Raw genomic sequence first — 18,434 nt, 5'->3', positions numbered from 1 at the left:
ATTAGAACATGGCACTGCAAATTTATTGGCCAAATAATCCTTCACTCGCTTTTAAACCAGCATAATGATTCCAGATTGCTGGGCTCAAAGATCATCATCCTGTCAAAACAGATCAATGCAGCTGATGTATTCTAAGAGCATTAAAATGATTTCTTTACACATGCATACAATTGCCTAATTGGTAACGCAGCTGACACAAACTCTCTGGCCACACCCAGTGACTACATTTCTCTTTATTTTGCAGTTTCAGGGCTTTAGATACAACAACCACAATCCTAGAACTGCACAAATTGCACCGTCAGGACTAGATCACACACACACACCCAAAACACGTCACAGCAAAGATTTCCAAAAGCAACGCACAGAGGGATCAAGCCTTTAGCACAACGAGCTCAAAACACCCCAAAGGAGCTGCATTTTCATCTAGAATTTTGTGCTTTTTTTTCCTTAGAGCTATTACACTTTGAGACACAACAGAATGAAGCTACAAAAGCGCTCACTAGTGTCATAATCCAGTGTGTTACAGGCAGGGACTCCACTCCAGTGTGTGACATCAGGAAATCTCAGTCAGAGGAGTTCATAGGCCAAAGGTAAAGCTATAAAACTTCCCAGAATTTTCCCCTTAATACAGCCAACTTCTCTCCATATCCACTGAATTCAAAAATTACTCCTCCCTTCACAGAATGATGCAACAAGAAGTTCATAGAATAACTCTAATAGGATGACTTTGCAGTTAAGTTTTATTAATCAATCTTCCGGTCTTTAAATTATACTTTGTGGTTGAATCTCTAACCAGAAGAACTATCCCCCTACACACACACACCCATCTAGCACAAAATTAACAAAAGAAATCAACAACAAAATGCAGAAAGAAAATCTAATAGTATTGGCACTAACATCTGCCAACACTCACATTTTGGTTCCTGGTATTTTTATCTCTCTGAGACAGTGCTATTCTAAGTCTTACATGTCAGATTTTGCCTCCAACTAAGCATGCAGCAGCCAATTCCTGCTTTCCTTCATCCTGTAACAAATCCACCAGCAAGCAGCTGATGAGAGTAGATCTAAACCTGGAGAGGTAAAACTACAGGATACAGGGGAAAGGCTGCAGGACAGTCAACTCTTGGGATTCTAGAAACAGAGGATCAGGGACAAGAAGGTGCCAAACACAGCAACACTTCCAGCACTCTGCAAGATGTTACTGGTGATGGTGGAGAAGTCTGGAGGCAGGGCAGCCCCTGGAAGGGCTCTCACTCCTTCACCCAGCACCAGGCAAAGCACAGGGAAATGCAGGTATGGCTGCAAGGCCTTGTCCTCCTCCTGCCCTGCCTGGCAGCTTTGAGTCCTCCGTGTGCTCTTCCTTTATTTAGAGGCTTGACACAAAATCCATTCCCCTTCCTCTTTGCTCTCTGGAGGATCTCACACTGTCAGACAGAAATGCTCTGTTTTCTGCTCCATCATACAGAAAAACAGGTCCATGTCTAGAGGACAGAAACAACAATTCTCAACATATCTGGGGATTGGGATTTTTTGTTTAAAAAAAAATAAAGCATATTCTTGCTTTATAAGAGAATTTCCCCCATTTTCTTTTAGACCTGGTCCCTTCTACTTGGTTTTTGTGCTTCCTATTCTTGACAAAAAACCTCTTTCTGCAATAGAGGAATTGATAATTAAAAATGCAACATTCTCTGTGGAAATCACATTTGCAACACTATACAATTATTTTTCTTAAGTGTAACATTCACACATTCACAATATTTCTTCAGATTTTTAAATTATTGGATGAGAAAATATAGAACATCAACACTCTAGCACATTAAACAAACATACCAGTTTCCTACAACAGACACTTCTGCCTTTGGACTACATGATAATGCACCACCACAAATGAAAGGATAAAATTTAGTCAGGAGGGGAGAGAAGGACGTTTCTCAGTGTGAAAGGTCACTAGCACGAGCAGTTCTGCTGGGAAGGGGGTGGGTTGTCTGTGAGTCGCATGCTCCTTCCAGAAGTGCCCTTGGAACTGTCTGATTCTATACTCTCCGACATCTTTTCACAGATGATATCCACGAGGCGCTCAAACACCTGCCTCACGTTGATGTTTTCTTTGGCACTGGCTTCAAAGTAGTCAAAACCTGTGAAAAAAAAAGTGAACAAAAAGTATCAGTAAAGGCTGATGATAGTGAAGATGGTTTTTGGAATACTCCTAATTTTTTTCAGGACTCATCTTAAGAAAACAAGACATTAGATGGTTCCTAAGCTCTGTTGACTCTCACAATCTTGGAATAGTGAGCAGAAATACTTCTAAAACTTACCAGGCATCAATAATAGTCAAAGGGATGAATGGATCCTTACCATCACCCTGGTATGCACAACTGCAGATGATACAGATCTGAATAAACCCAGAAGGAGCTGAATTCTTCCCCTTATATCAGTGAAGGTCCCCTGGGCTGCAGCTGCTGGTGACATGCCACCACTAGCAATGTGAGAGACTTCAGGCTCCACATACCTCTGCCCCAGGGCCAGGCTTGCTCTACAAATCCCTTCTGCAGTCTGGCAAGAGCAAAGGCCAGAAAGACAAGGAAGATTGTACTTGCACTCCTGCTCACCAACTTCAGCACTCAAGAGCCAAATGCTCCATGACTTTGGTCTTGTTTTGTCCCATTCTTTGTTTAGACAGAAAGCTCTTCAGGGTGATTGAAAGTCACACAGCACATGTCACGACAGAGCACCTGTCCTGACAGGGATTGTCAGCACCACTGAATTACACAGCTTTGTGTGCCTCCTAGAGAGTAATCTCAGTGTCCAGTCACCAGCTCCTGGCTGCAATGATGAGTTCAGATTCCCAAACACTGCCTCTTTCTGATTAAAAACCACCAAACTAGCAAGGCTGGAGCTATGCCAAGGAGGGGATGGCACGAACAGCTCCTGCTGCCTCCTGCTGACACCCCACACTACTCTACCAGCCTCTCTCAGCCAGCCTGAATCCTGTCTCAGCAGCACGAACGCACTGAACTGTGAAGCATTTCGTTATCTTTCTAACCCCAGGGACCTCAAAGGCCAACCAGCACTTACAATGGCTGTTGCTTCTGTTCTAGCAGGTTATTAAATTGCCAGCAATGAGAGTTGAGGCACCACAGAGAGCTTATTTTGCAATAAGCAACATTTTGTTGTGATTCATTTGGGGGATATTCCGCACTGCATCAATTCTCTTTGATTCTGCCACAAACAAAGAGAAAGGTAATTTGGCTTAACTGATTAGTGTGCCACTGCTGGTAGGCTGAATCACCTCGATGTGTGAGATAAGTAGGTGTCCACCTCATTCTAGCACTTTTTATTTCGTGGGACAGCCTTCCTTACTAAATAGGGACTCCTATCCTGCATCAGGTGAGAGTTCTGTCTGTCCAGCTTGCTGTCTTTGATGATAAATAAAAACGATTCTAAAAGGCACAAAAATCAGAGAACTGCACTTAGATATTTGCCAATCCAACATTGGTTCAGCTTCTGCTACACCAATCTGTTTTGATTTCATTCACATTCAGGCCAATAACAATTTCTTAATGTGATTAGGGAATTATTTCAATGATGTTAATGTCACTGTGCAAAGTTAGATAACACACTGATGGATAACCTTTATGTGAATCGTTTGATGAATGTTAGCAGTTTAAGCAGTCAATAGCCAATTAAAAGAGATTCCTTCCACCTAACACACACAATAATGTCAGATAATGCTACTATAAGGAAAAACTGACTGATAAAACCAGACCTATTTCCAGCCCTTTTAAAAAGAGTGCTTAGCATTTTGGGAGGCTACAGAAGAGCAGGGCTGGGATAGCACTTCCCAGAGGCATGGTTAGCTTTTAGGTTGCTATGCACTGGGTGTTTCTCCAGGGTGAGCTGGACAAGCATGAGGATAGGTTGGGAGCAGAACTGGGCATTCTTCAGCAAAACAGTTTCCTACTGATGGAATCAGTTGCTATGGTAACTCTTTGTGTGTGTCTGGAAGTGTCCCATATGTAAAGGATTCACATTCCAAATGCCAAGTTTGTATTGAAACAAACAGATGAATTTTGGAGGGAGAAAAAAAACTCACTAGAAATCCAAATTGGAGTGGGAGTTCCAATAAAACTCTCTATTTGCTGTTACACTGGTCTGGACAAATGTTCATGAACTCACAGTGTAATTATTCCTGCAAAATATGTGGCAACACACGCATTCACAACCCTTTCAATAGTCTGCAAGCCAGGAACCAAGTTTATTCACATTCATATTTCCAAAAGCAAATTAAATTCTGATGGGTAAAAAAAAGCCCACAACTGATTTTGCAAACTAACCACATCTTTGCTAGTCCAAGATGTGAAGACTGATGATTATAATAATAATAATAATGATAATAATAATAACAATAATGATAGGCTTAGTTTGATATTTGCTCATTAGTTGCTTATGATGGCAGTGTATGAACAGGACCCCTTTGTGCTTGCCATCTGTAGAAGTCACCCTTGAAGGCTCTAATCCTTAGGTCTTTGCAGACATGCCTGTTTTTTTCACATGAAACATGAAAAAATAACTTGATTACTCTTAAATCTTTGGAACAGTGACCATCTTTTTGTTCATATCCCACAGACCCCTCTCACAAAGCCATACTTTATGCTTCCCTATGAATAGGGATTCTATAGCTTCCCTGCATTAAAGCAAAGCAAAACAGCACAGCAATAGCAAACCCCTCAACTATCAGATTATCCAAGATTCAAGCATAATGGGCAATTTGATCAAGGTCACACTTTAAACTACAGCAATGTATGCAATGTGTGCTGGAACTCCAACAGCCCCAGCTTTACAGTGTATCGTGCACCTTCCAATTACTGCTTAAGAACTGAAGACAACACAGGATTTTATAAATTGGGGATGATAGTGATTCCTTTGGATCTGGTAAGAACCTCTGCTCTTACAAGCTACACAAATATCTAAGCTCACTGTAGGGTCTTCACTGTTAGTTAACTGAATTAAATTTTAACAGGATTTACTTGCTGCTTTGAATTCTGTAACAGAAGGAAACAGTATAGATAAATCTGAGCACAGAGCCCTGATTCCATATTAAAAAGATCATAGATACTATAACAGATACTGAAAAAAAGATAAATACATTATAAATGTGTTTACATTCATTCTAACATTTTCACTGCAATCCCATTTTCCTCTCAAAGGAACTGTTTTGCTTTTTCTATCCCACATTAATAACATAGCCATTTTCTTACCTGGATAGAGAAGCCTAACATATTTTAAAAATATGTTTTACTCTGTTCTACAGTTCTGATGTGTAAACTCCTTTTTCCATTGTTTAGTAAAAAAAAAATTCTTCTATAAAAATCAATGTTTGCATTGATTTGCCATGAGTACATGGGAGTTGGAGACCTGGAGATAGAATAGTGTTTATGAAAACTTATTCCCTTTTCATTCTGCTGAGCTAATAAAAGCTGTTCTCTGCAGACAAGCTTTATCTTCCTTAGACATTATCATCCTTAGACATTAGCTTTACAGATACAGCAACACTACAAGAAGGTGCTATTCTACCAAGCATGTCTTGGCCTACTGAGCAAGAAAATAGGGACCTAGAATATATTGCACTTCTTAGTTGTGAGCCCATTATTAAAGTAATACTGCTGAAAGGGCTTTTTATTGGACAAACTAAAAGGAATACAATATAAAGGGGGGGGGGGGAAGGTATGAAAAAAAAGCTTTCCATGTACCTAGCTGATCTGCCAGATGTTTCCCCTTCTCCACAGGAACAGTTCTGTCATCCTCCATGTCACATTTGTTTCCAACCAGGATCACTTGTGCATTGTCCCAGGAGTAAGTCTTGATTTGTGTGGCCCTACAGCAGGTCAAAAAGGATTGTTACATTCCATCAGCTGTGCCAAAATACAGTCATATATTAAGTACAAAAACAACATAAACATCTCAAACTGTGTTGGTTAAAAGACAACTGACCAGGCTCACACACAAAGCATGAATGCAGATAATGTAATTCACAGCATCATCCTATTTTGTCACTCCTTAACTCTGTGTGGCAGTTAAGTTTCTTAATACTTTGCAAGTGCTTTAGAGATCACTAGATTGAGATAAAAAGCTGAATTGAGTAGTTTTTGAAGTCTAGGGACGAAAAAGTCTTCTTCTAAAGCTTCTTCTCCTTCAGCTGTCATTCATCAGAGGAACAACATTCAAGTACAGCTCTAAAGGATATTGTCCCATAGAGAAAGTCATACAATAGATGGCACACTTCATGCTGCATTTGCAACTTCTTACAAAAGACAGGACAACAATAATTCAGAGCAGACAAAAATGGATGCTCATTTGCTGTAGTTTTAGGAACACCATAACAACATCAAGTCATCTTTGCTTGAACAAGAAAACTGTTTCAAGGAGATTGAAATTCGCATAGAAACATGGACACAGTAGCGAAAGAGAAATTTACCAAATCAGGAAGCTATGGGATCAAGACTAGGCTCTGTGAGCTAATATTTGAACCCAGCAGGATTAAGTCATCCCTAAGGCAGGAAACAGCAGATGCAATGACAGACAGCAAGTATCAGACCAATGCCAACTTCAATGACGCAGGGATGCAGTGCATGGGAGCTTAGGCAGGAGCACTGGGGTGAACCTAAAGCCTCTGAAGCTCTCTGTGGCTCATCTACTCAAACTGGAGTGGAGCTCACTGTGCATCCCAAGGCTCTGGCCTTGCATTTGGCCTTTTCAGCGTTTCGTCATGACAACAGAGGAAGGTTTTTTTTCCTGTTTATCCTGAGGGGTCAGTCCTCTCCCACCATCCTCAGTGAGGGTTGTCCCAGAGCCAGCAGCAGAACAGTATTAGCTTGGTAGCATTCATTTTCATCCATTTTTTCAGACCAGCACAACCTATTTAATCTTCACCAAGTCAGCTCTATCTTTTAAGACTCCCTCCTTCCCAAAGGTAATTAGGCTGCTCTGCCAGAAGCAATACACTCCTTCCCTCCTCCACCCCTTCTCCAGTCCCTAACTCACCCTCCCACTCTTTCTTCCTACTTGCCACCACTCCAGACAGAGCACTACAGTTTCAGGCAAACCTGCCATTTCCCAGGAGACCCAGGAATACCCTCAGATTTTTACTTCTGTTTAAGTTTCCTTGAACTCCCTTAAACAATAAAGCACTTGATTCCTTCTCTTTGGAATTAGCAGCAGCCTCCAGCTCTGATCTACTAATGATAATTTTTAATTAGTTTGAGTTGCTTACTTGCCTTTTCCATGGCAAGCACCCAGTCACGTTACTCCACAAATAACTATGAAAAAAGGGGTCATTTCACTGTGCAACTTGCTTTGCAGCAGCTTATTTAAATTGCACTGGAAAACATAAACCTGAACCAAGCCCACTGCACAAGCCCAGACCGTACTGCAACATGCAAAAACAGACTCTGTGCCCTGAAACTTCTTCCTCTTCCTAATGTCCTCTTGCAAAGGCGCTCACACCAATCCCAGTTTTGGCTCCTCCAGTTTCACCCTTTTGAGTGCCTCCATGTAGACAAACCCCATGAGGGCTAATACAAGCCTTGATGAGACTCTGAGGGTCATCACAGAAGGAGGTGACCACAGAAATCAAGCAAAAGCCCAGAAAGAGAACATCTCCCCAGTCTCCCTCCATAAGCAATAGAGAAAAAGAAAGTTTTTCCAGGTTCAATTTAAAACACCTACAACCAGGCTCCTCCTCTGCCTCTGTCCTCTCTCTGGATTTATTTCAGCCCCTGGGGACTGAAATTTGTATGGGGACACACTGCCAAATTTTAACTGTTTAATGAAACTGTAAATGAAAAAGAAGCAAACAGCATGAAGAATCTCCCACAGGAACACATCCTTCTCCTTGTTTTGTACACCTTAGTGAAAAACCTCTCCTGCAGAACATTGACATTTACACCCATTAGGAATAAAAAACAACCAACCAACCGAGTTACGAAGAACATCTAAAAACTCTGATGCCCATACAAAAAGAGAGGCAGCAAATTTCCAGAAGCTTTTGGAAAGATAACAACTACCAGGGCAGCCCAATATACACACTGGGAGAAATGCATTTCTGTGACAATAAAAATGCCGTGCCTTGTTTGTGCTGAATTCCCCAAATTAACAATAGAGCACGGGGTTTGTGCTTCATGCTTAGAAGAAAAATAGTCTCAGGTACACAGTTATGTGGAGGTATCAATAACCCAATTTGGAGAACAGCCTGAAAGATAAACAAAGCTGATGATTTTTGGACCCAGCTGTTGCTTATATCTAAGTTACATTTTACCAATTTTTATTTCCTTCTATGAAATTGTCTAGATTGTCCAAGCAGAGCTTCCAAAATATTTTCCACTTACTTTACAGTTTCAAAAACTGATTATATTCTAGTTCCAGTACAGTTTCAAATGAGGTATAAAGCACTGATTCATCCACACACAGAACTATCAACCCAATGTCAAATAATAGCTATCCAAGGAGACTACTAAAAAAGAATTCTAGAAACTGAGCTAAAAGCCATGAAAGCTCATTTAACCCTTTCACTCACCCTACAGGAAGGACAGCTTATATTCAAACAAAATCATTGCTTATTTTCAAATATCAGGTAAATCTATTTCTGCTTTTGCCCATTTATGCTTTTTCTTGTACAATAACCTGACTGAATTCTTGCCACACTGCAGTAAGGAAAATCACTCAGGCTTAATCTTTTAAGGCTTCTCACACAATATGATGTACTTTTTCCAGTGAAGGAGCAATAGAATAAATCATGTTCCAGATATTCCCAAATTGTGTCTTTTTCAGTGGCTTTAAGATAATAATTTATCGATCACCCAATTAATTGGGGTGATTCATGTGAATGAAAGAAAGACTCAACTTCACATTCATATACTACCTGGAGAGGCTGTCTAAATACCTGATACACAGCCATGATCCTCCTCATTCAGGAGATAGTGCCTTTACTTGATTTAGGAGAAGTATGAGTGACACAAAGCAAATCGAGATCCTCTTTAGGACATCCACCCATAAGCAGGGTGAGGGAAAAAGACCTCCCAAAGGAAGAAATCATATGGCAAACTGGAAGAGATATTCTCATTTCCCTTTTTGACAGGTGAGACCTGATCAGGAGGCTGTTAAACGGTCACGGGCTGAAGAACCACAGATGGAGCTCTGAGCTGAAGGAGCTCAAGTAGTAGACACCTTAATTTTCCACAGAGAGTACAATTCCTGACCAAAGACCAGATCCAGTGTAACGGGCTTTTTTTCAGCATAATTGTATCATGCAGCATGGTGGAAATAAAAAACCCAAACCAAAAATCCTACCTACTTGCTATGCTAGAAAATGGCAGAGGCTGATATAGCAGCAGACAAAAGCTTTTGTTTCCATTTCATGGGCCTTCAGAAGTTTCGAAAGCGATTTTGCAGACTGGGAAAACCCATCTCTCAGCTCCACGGCCACTAGAGGACTCTGCTGGCCCTGTGATGCTGCCTTTGCTGCAGCTCTCATCTCTCCTGTGGACGAGCTTCAGAAGGGAACGAAATGAGAGGATTTTATCCTCCCCACTACATCATTTGGGTTCAGAATCTTAAAACTGGTTGGAAAAATTCCTGACATACGGAGTACAAATACACTGATGGTTCACCTCTGTCCTTTGGCTGACAAGGTGCTCTCAGCAAAGATATTCCTGCAGCTCCCATGGCACAGGATGACAGGAAGCCAAATAGACAAAGCTGACCTTTCCCAATTCTTCCTCTTGCCACCAGTGCCTTGACAGAACAGACCTTAGACCATTTCCAATACAAAACTTCCAGTTAAATTTCACCTGTACAAACTTTAAGACAGTAGCAGCTCAGAGATTAAGATTTGGTATTTTTTAGCTAAGTTAAGACTGATAAGTAAAACTTATTAGAGCAGAACCAACAGACTGACAGATAGATGGACTGTGTGATCATATATCACTTGTTTCATCAGGGAACCAAGCTGAAAATCTTTATTGTTTAATGAAAGATCTTGCCCTAGCTCACGTGCCTGCACTCCTATGGAAAACATCCCTGTGCAGACACTTGCAGAAAAAGCTTCATCTGAGTTTGGTGGAGGGTGTGCCACAGGGAGGAATCTGGTTTTGACAAAACCTTTGAGTTTGTGTTTCTAAGAAGGAAAAAATTTACTCCTCTGTCTCTAGCCGCTGAAGGACAGCTCAGGAAGGTGCTGCAGTTCACCTTCTGCAGCCTGGTGTCATGCTACTGGAGATGGGGTGAAAGTGGATGCTACATCTTTAGACGTGATGATCATGACCAACTGCTTCAGTGGACAGTGAGAACAGAAGATGGACAGCCTCAGAGGAAAGCCAAGTTGCTAGAAACAACAAGCCATGTTGTTGCAGCTTTTGAGTTACAGCCTAGATTAGGGAATACAGAATAGGTGTTCAACAGAAAGCCAGACCGAGCTGGATGCTAAGAGCCATAGCCAGCATGTCACATGCTCCCAGGAGGTCACCCAGATCACTGCAAATCAATCAGACTTGGGAGATGATAGTAACCACTGCATTGCCTCTTTGCACACCGACCACACTTATCTGCAGTGCACAGCAACCAGGCAACAAGCAGAAATGATTGCAGGACATTTGAAGGGAGTCATGGGGGTGCTAATTCTGAGGATAAACACAGCCTTTCCCCCAGTCCCTGAGATTTGAATTGAACAACCACTGTTAAACTGAATTGTTTCAGCAGCCTAGCCAGAAACCTCATAAGCCCAAATAATGCATGCAAGGATTAATTTCTTTACAATAAATTCAAACTTTTAAAAGCAACAACTGCTATGGTATGCTACAACATTTGAATTATAACATTGTCATTAAAGTGAAGCTGCAGAACTTTCACCAAGGAAAGTTTATAAATCAAATTATTTATCTCGGAGTTTAGATGAAGAGGAAAGAATAAGGCGATGCAAAACACTATGGAGGGTGTGATGTCTCATGTTCTCAACAAACAATTGTGAGGAGAGAATTGGCCTAAACCCAAACAACCCCAACAACAACAGCATTTCATACCAGTCCTGCACTGCGTTGAAGGAGTCTTCACTGGTGATATCATACATGAGGACAAAGCCCATGGCACCTCGGTAGTAGGCTGTAGTGATAGTCCTGTATCTTTCTTGTCCAGCTGTATCCTGGAACAGAAAGGAATATTTATGCTTTAAGACTTCAGTTCTCAGAAATAGGAGTTGTAGTTAGGTCCCATATCTAAAACAAGGCAACCACTTTTTGTTAGTATACATTTTAAAATTCTCATTTGCTCTCAACTGAAGTGAGCTCTACTTACATTTTAGCATTAATTAGACTTTTGCTTCAAGCATGATTTGTTAAATGCATTTTGACATGTCCTATTAAAAAAAATACCAAAGATGTCAACCCTTTAATTGCTCTTCTCTGCCTCAGCCTCAATGCAATAATAAAATGTTAGCAGAGTTCACCGAAAGCTGACACTTCAAAGCAGAAGCAATAGAAAACAGTTCAGGACTGTACCAGGCAAAAGACATTTGTGTGTTGCAATTCAGTGTCACGGCCAGGAAAATGTCCTTGAGATAGATGCTGGGGGTGACTCAGTTCTTACCTCAGGTTAGAGACAAGAATTAAAAATTTGATGCAATGAACATTATTATACACAGTGAATTGAATGTGGAATATCCCAATCACAATGGCTGAGGTGCACATACTAATTTGAGATTTACTAATCCTCTTGTGTTGGTTCAGCTTAATTCTCTTTACCTATAGAGTGCTGCAGAGTACCTCTACCTGCAGTTATCACTTCTGTGTTCAGTCTGGGAGCACAAAGGTGAATATACAAGAGGAGAATTTTGAAAGACTTGTGACAGCTAGACAACATGTCAGCTACCATCTGTTAGATGCCAATAACATTTATTCCTCACATTTTGTGTGACTGCTCTTAAACTGAGGAATATTTCTGTATTGGATCAGCTGCCCTGCAGCCAATCCCTTCCCTCTGGACCTGTCTTCTGAACCAAGGAGAGAAGTTGTGTGCTGAATGTATCTCTCATGCAGAAGGTATCTATCATTTGAACAAACACATTCAATCCAACTTTGGGCCAATGGCAGCTCTGTGAAACAGCTCCAGGGAGGCCAAAGGCCTCACCTTCAAAGAGTGGGCTCAGCATAAGGTGTTGAGTGCTAATTGCTGCAATGTGTTAGTAGTTCTGAAATTAATGGTCTTTTTGTCCCCCCAAAACCCACACTGAAGAAAGCGTTTGCTGCCACTGATTTAAAAGGTGATTAAAATTCTCTTCTCTGAAGAAAAACTCCCCAAAGGACATATCAAAAGAGTAAAATAAATCCATGTAGAGCACTCTTGCAGGCATACAGAGCCAGTTTCTGATCACACGCAGCACATCACAACCCCAGAATACAGTGGGAGGGAAAGTACTCAACTTTAAAATCATCCTGCCCATCATTCCTATGCATGCAGCTTTGGTTTTGCTGCATGCAAGAGACAGTGTTGGCCCTTCCAGAACACACACCAGCCAGTCTGTTGTTCTGCACCAGAATATCACAGAGGCTCTCTGTAGGAGGAAAGCGTTTGTAAATAAGCTCCCTACAGCTTGCTTAAAAGGCTCTGCCTACTGCACTACTGAGAGACTATCCACAGCTGTAACACACTGTGAGTTTCCCAGTGGAGAGACAATGCCGCAATCTTGCTGTTTCTCCACCAGTTCCCTGGAAAAAGGGATTTTTTCCTTTCAACTTGTCATTTATTTCAAGACAGAGTAGTCCGCTGGCGGATCACGAAGCATTGCACACTGGCTGAGAAATAGTTCTCCAGTTCCCTCCTGACAAGAGGCATCACAATGAGGTGGACCACACCTTGCAGCCAGAGTGATCTTTTCTTCTCCTGCCAGGGATAAATCCATCACAGAGCATTTTTGTATTCATCAACACCACATCCTCACTTAGCTACTGAACAGCTAAACCAGCCATGGCAACTAGATCCTAACTACACTTCTTCAAGCAAGGAAGGTCTCAGCAGCAATAGTACTGTTCTTTTATTCAGAAAGACATGATAGTTGCTTTATTTTAGCCTGATTTCCTGAAGACACAAGGCTTATTAAATCATCAGTCTCCACACATGCACTTTTGACCAAATTTGTTTGAGGGGAAGTGCTTTTGAATGTTCTTACACATGTCACAGAAAATAGTTGGTAAGGTGAAAAGAGACCCTAAGCATACCTTAGCTGGGGGAAAAAAAGCTTAAGTGCAATGATTATCTTCCCAACACCAAAGGATTCACAGGAGAGAGGCTTTCTCCGTGCCTCATCAGGAGAAGGTGCTGAATCAGTATTAGTAATATCACAGACTCTTCAACCAACAAACCCAAACAAATCCCTAGGAAGTCAGGCTTGTCCATTGGTCATACCCACAGCATTATTGTTTTACACCTGCATTCCCAGATTCTTCTCTCTCTCAAATCTCATCTCCTCTTTTCTCTTCTGTGTTTAACTAATGCTCATTTTGGCTTAGGGCGTGAGGCTGTGACTGGGCAGTAAGTGACTGCAAGACACGTTGTCTAGCTGCATGCAGAATAATTTGAAAAGAAATTAAATTTGACAATGGCACAGAGCAAGGACTTAGCTCTGGGGACATACATTCAGGCTGTCCTGGGAAGCAGCCCCCAGGGTCACTCAGGGTGACTTCCAAAACCTGCCCTGATATCATCTCAGTGCCTCAGTTCAGTGAGGAACTGGACTCATCTGTGATAAAGGCAGACTGTGGTACCTGAAAACTCTGGAATTTAGCAAACCTGGTTTGTTGACTTCGGTGCTCTGCCCACAAACCCCCTGTGTGTGTGAGTGGCCCCAATTTATGTGACAGTGACAGACAGGGTTGGGGCTGCAGGAGGGGCAGAACCCAAAGGGCTACATGCCTTTGCTTAGTCATGACCTGTTCTCTGCTGGGCAATGCACTTAACTCATTAGAAAGGTAATTTGCACATTCAGTAGAATATGCTTAGGTGCCTGCCTAAGGTTCTCAGAGGGAGTGTGTGTGAGGGAAAAGCATCCTGTATTTCATGGTATGTAAGGTTTATTCGTAACCTTGTCCTGGTAGCCGTGAGGTACAACACAGAATGTGATTCACCTCCATGTGAGTCACTGATGGTTTCCTCGCCCTGTTTTACTGCACAGGTACAGAGCATGTCATCTCCCCTTATGGGTTTGTAGTTGCATTTCTCCAAATGCATTTGAATTGTTGTAATATCACCCTGAAATTACTTTTTTTCCTCAGGTTATATTCACTTCTTAGACAGCTATAAACTGGCTTAATTTTCTTGACTCACACCATGATACCTTCAGTGAACAACCCCACACACAGAGATGCCTCATCATAAATAAAATAAAACAAACTGCAAAATCCGAGCTCACTTTCTTCAGCATTTACAATAGCTGTCCTCAGCTCAGCTTAAAACACCACAAACCTTCGGTAATTAGGCATTTCAGGGTTTTACATTCAAGTAGTTTATCTAATGAAGGAGAAAATAACTGAGATTGCTCCCCACAAACTGTTTGCAAGATTTCTAGGTAGACCACAAGCTCATTAGAAGAGAAGTAGATGAGGCACAGGCAGGGATCAGCAGAAAGCCGATGTAGCACTAATTAACAGTCTAGCCAAATACCTGGGAAGAATAGCCTGAGCATCCAGAAGCCTGCAAGGCTGTCCCTGATGAGGAATCAGAGAGCTTGGCTGTAACCAAGCATAGAAGGGTCTCTGTGAGGTGTATTTACACCAATCTGCTAACAACTCTGTTCTTTTGTAGCTTACGTGTGTCCCTGTCCTTGATGCAAACAATTAAAAACACCCACCAGACCATTAGCTGGTAGCTTGAAACAAAAATGTGAAGGTTTCGCATTAATGAGCAATCAAAATTCAGTGTTTATCAAAGGAGAAAACGACCTAAATGCATTTGCATTGTGTGCAGATGCCCTCTACTCACAAGATCCATCACATAAACATTCATGACAGGAGCACAACCAGCTTTTCTTAAATTTACTTGGCTGTCTCAGCACAAACAGCAAGGTACTTACACAGGAAACACATTTGAGTTTTTAAATCATGACAGATGCTCTTTGCTGCAGGTCTGAAAAAGCAGAACCCATGATTCTGAACCATCCTTCTCCTAGTGAAGATTTCCAGCCACAAGTTCTTTGTTCCAAATAAAATGTCACTGAAACATCTAATCTGTACTGAATTTAATCCCCTTAGCACCATGACTTTTCTAGCAGTGTACGTGATAAATAGCCTCTAAAGAAATAAAAGTTTCTTTTTTTCAAAGGATTATGGTTTGATTTTCATGTGGGGTTTTTTTGTTTGTTAGAGAAGAACAATATGCAAGAATAAGAGCTGCTTGTTGTCCAGCTGGTTGGCAACAGAACAGGGGCTATATCCACCGCAAGCACCAGCACCAACCACAACTTAGGGCTTCATCAGCTATGGTGAAGGAGACAATTCATCCTTGCTGTTCAGTGTCACATTTTAACACCTATGCTACAGTTTTTTGCACCTTGTTTGGAGTTTGGTCAGCCTTGGAGACAGGATAACCGACTTCCCCAGCCCCACGGTTATAGGGGCAGCAAGCTGTTAGACATCAAAGTGTCAGGGAACATCTGACCCCCTGCAAATACAGCTCAGTTCTCAGCAAGACTGGCCACCTCAGCTCCTGTTCTCCACAGGACAGATCACCTGAATAAACAAGAAATAGAGGCATATCCTGAAGGCAGAGGACTGTTTTCCCTGCTATCTGAGGCTCAGAAATACCTGACCCCTTTATATCCAAGACCTGTTCACACTCCCTATTTCATGGATGAGGAAACATTGGCATTTACATGGAGCTATGCTGGTGTCTCTGCTGTGACCAGTGAGAGTGCCACTGTGCAGTCCATAACCTCCACTCCACCCTGCTCTCTTCCCACCTCCAGGCAGATCTCTCCAAGTGTTCATGCAGCCTTCTCCACTGCTGCCCTATTCTGCCTTCCCCCTGGACTGAGCTGGCTGCTCAAAACAGCCTTTCCCTTACCTTTCTGGACTCTTGCAATGTGAGGTATTAAAATTCCTCATGAACTCCAGCTATTCTAGTTGTTTTGGTCACTATTATTGCTGTGAGGTGACTGGTATGCTCCCATCCCACTACTCTCCCGTCAGACTGCACATCTGGGATTGAGCCTTCCCTAGCTGTGTGCCCAGTGCTCAGTGCAGAAGGGATCTGCTCTTCCATCAGAATTCCTGGATGTTACATTCTCACAGACACAGATTTTCCTTGCAAAAGTAGACTTTTGAGTGGAAGCCATCAAGAATCAGATAAACAAAAATCACCTCGAGAAAGAGGAAGGGGAAAAAAACAACCCACCCACCAGGTACCACAAGGGAGAGTGACACTGGGCAGACTAGGATGTGTCATTAATAAGAAAATGCTAACATTGGGTTTACTGTTCCTGCTGGCAGCTAGAAATAGGAACAAACAGGCAAGCAAGATGAGTCACTGGTTAAGACATGGAAAAGATATGATGTCATGAAAAACCTGTGAAGTTTCAATTGCTGCCAGGAGCAAAATAACACCTGGTTCCTTCAGAACTCAGCTCTGATTAAAATGCTCCAGTTCAACAGATCATATTAAGAATGGTTTTTTCCTCTCTTGTTATTAGGTACACCCATTGCCCAAGAGACACCAGAACCTACTCAGACACAGTTTGCTACCTTGAGAGCCAGATAAGCAACATGCAGGGAAATATTTCTGTTGTGAAAAAGACCCTGCCCTTTTTGACAGAAGGCTCTACACTTGCAAAGAGTTTTTTAAACTTTTCCCCATTGTGGTTATCTTCAAGTCTTTAGAAGCACTAAAACCAGCAGCCTCGGATAATTTCAGTACTACCAGTTGCAGAAACATCACTTTTCCCATCCTATTTTGCCAGTCCTGTACAGAAGGGTACCACCCTGTTTCCTCTAACATTCCAACTGCTCCCATCAGGGAGATGGATTTTTTTTGAAAATAGGCTTTTAATACATGTGAAGCCTACAAAGAGCTCACTAGCATCTGGTCAGTCATCAGAAGCCTCAGTCATCCCCAACATGCACACTTTTGAAGTTGTCCCCTGTAACTCAGTGGCTGAGTGTCCTTCAGGTGAGGCACTGCACTTCCTTTTCAAAGTACTTTTGTAAACTAAGCTGATGGATAAGGAAGAAAAGTTATTGTAAGTTGACCTAATCCACCATTAAGACATTTCTGGTGGGAGGGAGACTCCACACCATTTAAGAGAAAAAGCGAATCACTGAAAATGCAACAGGGTGCATTGGCTCAGCAGAATGTAATTCCCACACTGGAATCAGGCCAAGGTACTTGGATTGACACTACTACTCGTGACCTACTAAAATGTTAAAAATATTATTTCCATTTTCCCAGGTGCCTTGAGATTGTAGTGAAGATTAGCAGCAGCTGCCCTTCCTGATCTGTCAGAGGGTAAGGAGGACTGGAATAGGGCTGCTTGCTCATGAGCGTTATCTGCCTCTCTCATCTTTTTCTAGGGTTTCTCTGTTAGAGTATTAAAAAGATAGTGGCTGCAAAAGAGAAATCCCATGAAGAGCCACACACAAAGGGCAAGTTCACTGTGCACATTTCTTAAATCTTACAAAAGTCTTATTTTCCAGAACTTAGAATTAATATGAAGATCAGTCTGATATTTTTTTATTCTGTCAAAAAAATGACAGTAATAAAAACGTGCAGCATCCACACCACATGCCTCCTTCCAGCTTCCATTTCTTTAGCTGCAAATAAACAGCAAATTTCAAGGGGTATATGATGCACTTGAAAGCCCATCCACTGTGGGCAAGTGATAAAACCATCACTGATATGATAAGAAAAAAAACCCTTAAGAAAGCATTTTGAGTTGTCCCACATGGATCCTTTAATTCTGTTGATCAGCCACTGGAAGAACAGCTGTACAACGCACAGATGTCTGAGCAGTGTTAGCCACTATAAGCATTATTAATTAGCTGCTGTTGAGAAGCAGATGAATTAATCACAGCCAGAGCACTTCAGGAGCAGCACTACACTCCTGCCAATGAGCCGGTGTGGACAAGCTAAAGGGTCCTGCAGGGCAGTGGATTGTGGCGCTACAGCCCAACCACCACCGGCACAGCGCCGTGCTAACCCAGGGGAGGCACAGCAGACGGGGAAATCTCAATACATTATCAATCAGCTGCGCACAATCTGTGAGGAGGGAGTCAAGTGATCTGCAGTACAGATTTGTCAGAATTCGGCAGTCTGGTTGGTTGGTGTGGGAAGGCACAAGGGAAGGTGATGGGAATTCGCCCGGCGGTGCTATCGGCCTCCCTCGCCTCCCGGGCAGGCACACG

General features: G+C 42.1%; 1 protein-coding gene across 1 annotated transcript in view; it reads right to left on the bottom strand.

Annotated features, from left to right (window-relative positions):
* Positions 1 to 1,743: 1,743 nt before the first annotated feature.
* Positions 1,744 to 18,434, bottom strand: part of LOC103800300 (ras-related protein Rab-3B-like) — a 41,101-nt gene continuing 24,410 nt past the window's right edge. The window contains exons 2-4 of the mRNA XM_009072671.1: positions 11,073 to 11,191; positions 5,751 to 5,875; positions 1,744 to 2,135 (exon numbers count right to left, since the gene is read on the bottom strand). Of these exons, the coding sequence (XP_009070919.1) occupies positions 1,948 to 2,135; positions 5,751 to 5,875; positions 11,073 to 11,191 (432 nt within the window). The 3' untranslated portion in view covers positions 1,744 to 1,947. The remainder of the gene's footprint in view (positions 2,136 to 5,750; positions 5,876 to 11,072; positions 11,192 to 18,434) is intronic.

The sequence above is a fragment of the Acanthisitta chloris genome, unplaced genomic scaffold (assembly GCF_000695815.1).
Source record: "Acanthisitta chloris isolate BGI_N310 unplaced genomic scaffold, ASM69581v1 scaffold17564, whole genome shotgun sequence".
In the NCBI taxonomy this organism is placed as follows: domain Eukaryota; kingdom Metazoa; phylum Chordata; class Aves; order Passeriformes; family Acanthisittidae; genus Acanthisitta; species Acanthisitta chloris.
The sequence above is the reverse complement of the archived record's forward strand: the minus strand, read 5'-3'. Positions and strand labels throughout refer to the sequence as shown.